Source organism: Bison bison, unplaced genomic scaffold (genome assembly GCF_000754665.1).
Source record: "Bison bison bison isolate TAMUID 2011002044 unplaced genomic scaffold, Bison_UMD1.0 scf7180017864365, whole genome shotgun sequence".
Lineage (NCBI taxonomy): Eukaryota > Metazoa > Chordata > Mammalia > Artiodactyla > Bovidae > Bison > Bison bison.
This window is the reverse complement of record NW_011494937.1, coordinates 2,076,997-2,078,944: the sequence shown is the minus strand read 5'-3', so window position 1 is coordinate 2,078,944 and position 1,948 is coordinate 2,076,997. Positions and strand designations below refer to the sequence as shown.

General features: G+C 51.5%; 1 protein-coding gene across 1 annotated transcript in view; it reads right to left on the bottom strand.

The window, feature by feature from the left end:
* STX10 (syntaxin 10) overlaps positions 1-1,948 on the bottom strand; it is a 4,088-nt gene that overhangs the window by 1,500 nt on the left and 640 nt on the right. The window contains exons 3-4 of the mRNA XM_010855525.1: positions 1,690-1,861; positions 1,555-1,617 (exon numbers count right to left, since the gene is read on the bottom strand). Coding sequence (XP_010853827.1) covers positions 1,555-1,617; positions 1,690-1,861 — 235 coding nt within the window. The remainder of the gene's footprint in view (positions 1-1,554; positions 1,618-1,689; positions 1,862-1,948) is intronic.

The following is a 1,948-nucleotide window of genomic DNA, read 5'->3' as shown; positions in this document are numbered from 1 at the left end:
CATACAGCAGGCTCAAGGAGGGTCGCCCACTCCCGGCAGAGACTGACAAGGTTTGTGGCAAATCTAGATGGTGCCTACTCAGGAAGGCAGTCTCAGGAGTAGAATGGCCTGGGTCCTCAGGGCCATTATTAACTAGCAAGGTGACCCCAAGGCCATACCACTTGACTTTCCTGTGCCTCAGTTTCCTCATCTGTAAAATGGGGAGGGCTATAAACCCTGTTTTCTGAGGATGGAACAAGGATTTAATAAATTAATCCTGGCATGTTTATAAACCTATAAACACAGGTATTTAAGAATCTGAACTTCAGGGACTTCCCTGGTGGTCCAGTGGTTAAGAATCTGCCTTCCAATGTGGGGGGCATGGGTTCCATCCCTGGTTGGAGAACTAAAATCCCACATGTCAGAGCTTCCTTGATGGCTCAGTGGTAGAGAATCCGCCTGCCAATGCAGGAGACATGAGTTCAATCTCTGGTCTGGGAAGATTCCCACATGCCACGGAGCAAGCAAGCCTATGTGCCACAACTACTGGGGCTGTGCTCTAGAGCCCTTGAACCTCGACTACTGAGCCCACATGTTGCAACTACTGAAGCCCTCAAGGTCTGGGCCCATCACAACCAGAGAGGAGTCACTGCAACTAGAGAAAAGCCTGTGCAGTGACAAAGACACAGCACAGTCAAAAACTAATTAATTAAAAAAGTATCCCACATGCAGTGGGGGAACTAAGACCTGATGCAGCCAAATAAATAAATACAAAGGATTTGAACATTAATCCCCAAAACAGCACACCTGGAAGGCACGTGGATCCTGCCATAGGACCCCAAGCTGCTGCAGGCTTCAGCCCCCCACCCTTCCAGACCCCATGTAGGTGTATTGAGTGAGGCTGCTGTTACACAACATGCAAAGAATGAACATCAACACAGAGGCAGCAGAGAGAATGCGCAGAAAAGGCAGGAGTGGGTACACACACAGGGCAACTACACCCACAAAAGGGAAATAGTGGATCTACCCAAGGCCGACAGGGATCCACTCAGGGGCCAAGTTCAGAGAGGTCAAGTGCCTACACAGATTAAAAAAAAAAAAAAAAAATAAGCACAGGGACTTTCCTGGTGGTCCAGTGGTTAAGGCTCCAAGCTCCCAATGCAGGGGCCACAAGGGCAAGGGTTCGACCCCTGGTTGGGCAAACTAAGATCCCATGTGCTGCTGGGCACAGCCCAAAAAAAGGAGAAAAAAAAAAGGTAAACACATATCCTGGAAACAATAACAGAGAGCAAGAAAAGGAGACAGGCTGCCACACACACAGAAAACCTGTAGAGTATAGACCCACAGGAGATGGTAGAAGGGATTATACACACAGAGAGAAATCAGTTGGGCTCATCCAGAAAGAGCAGGCAGGTAGAGAGCATGGACACAACTGTGCATGAAGATGAGGACCCAAGCAGAGGGACAGACGCACGGGTCCCCAGGAGACAGGCGAATGCACAGAGGGGCCAGGCGTGCACTCAGAGGACCACACTGAGACACGGGGGGTGAGGGCACTGGGTTGGAATGCCTTACCTCCCTGTTATTCCTCTCCATGAAGGCTATGGCTGCCGGGCTGACCATATGGTCCTTCATTTCCTACAGATAAGGACAGCATCAGAGAGTGAAAGACGCCCTAACCTTCCTCACCCCATCGGAAACTCTCTTCACCTGCACGGATTCCCGCATCCTTTGCACAAACACCTTTCTCTCCTGCAGGTCTCCGGCTGGAAGCTTGAACTTGCCGGGGTTGGCTTCCACTATGCGTATGCGGCGAGTCGAGTCAAGGCCAGAGCCCAACAGAACGTGCGCCCTGCTACGCCTCAAAGTCCTCAACACCTCTTAGGTGTGCAGCCTCCCCCAAATGTTGGCTCTCAGCGCCCCCTGCCCCTGCAATGGACTCTCCCATGCCACCCCCCCTTTCCCCCCC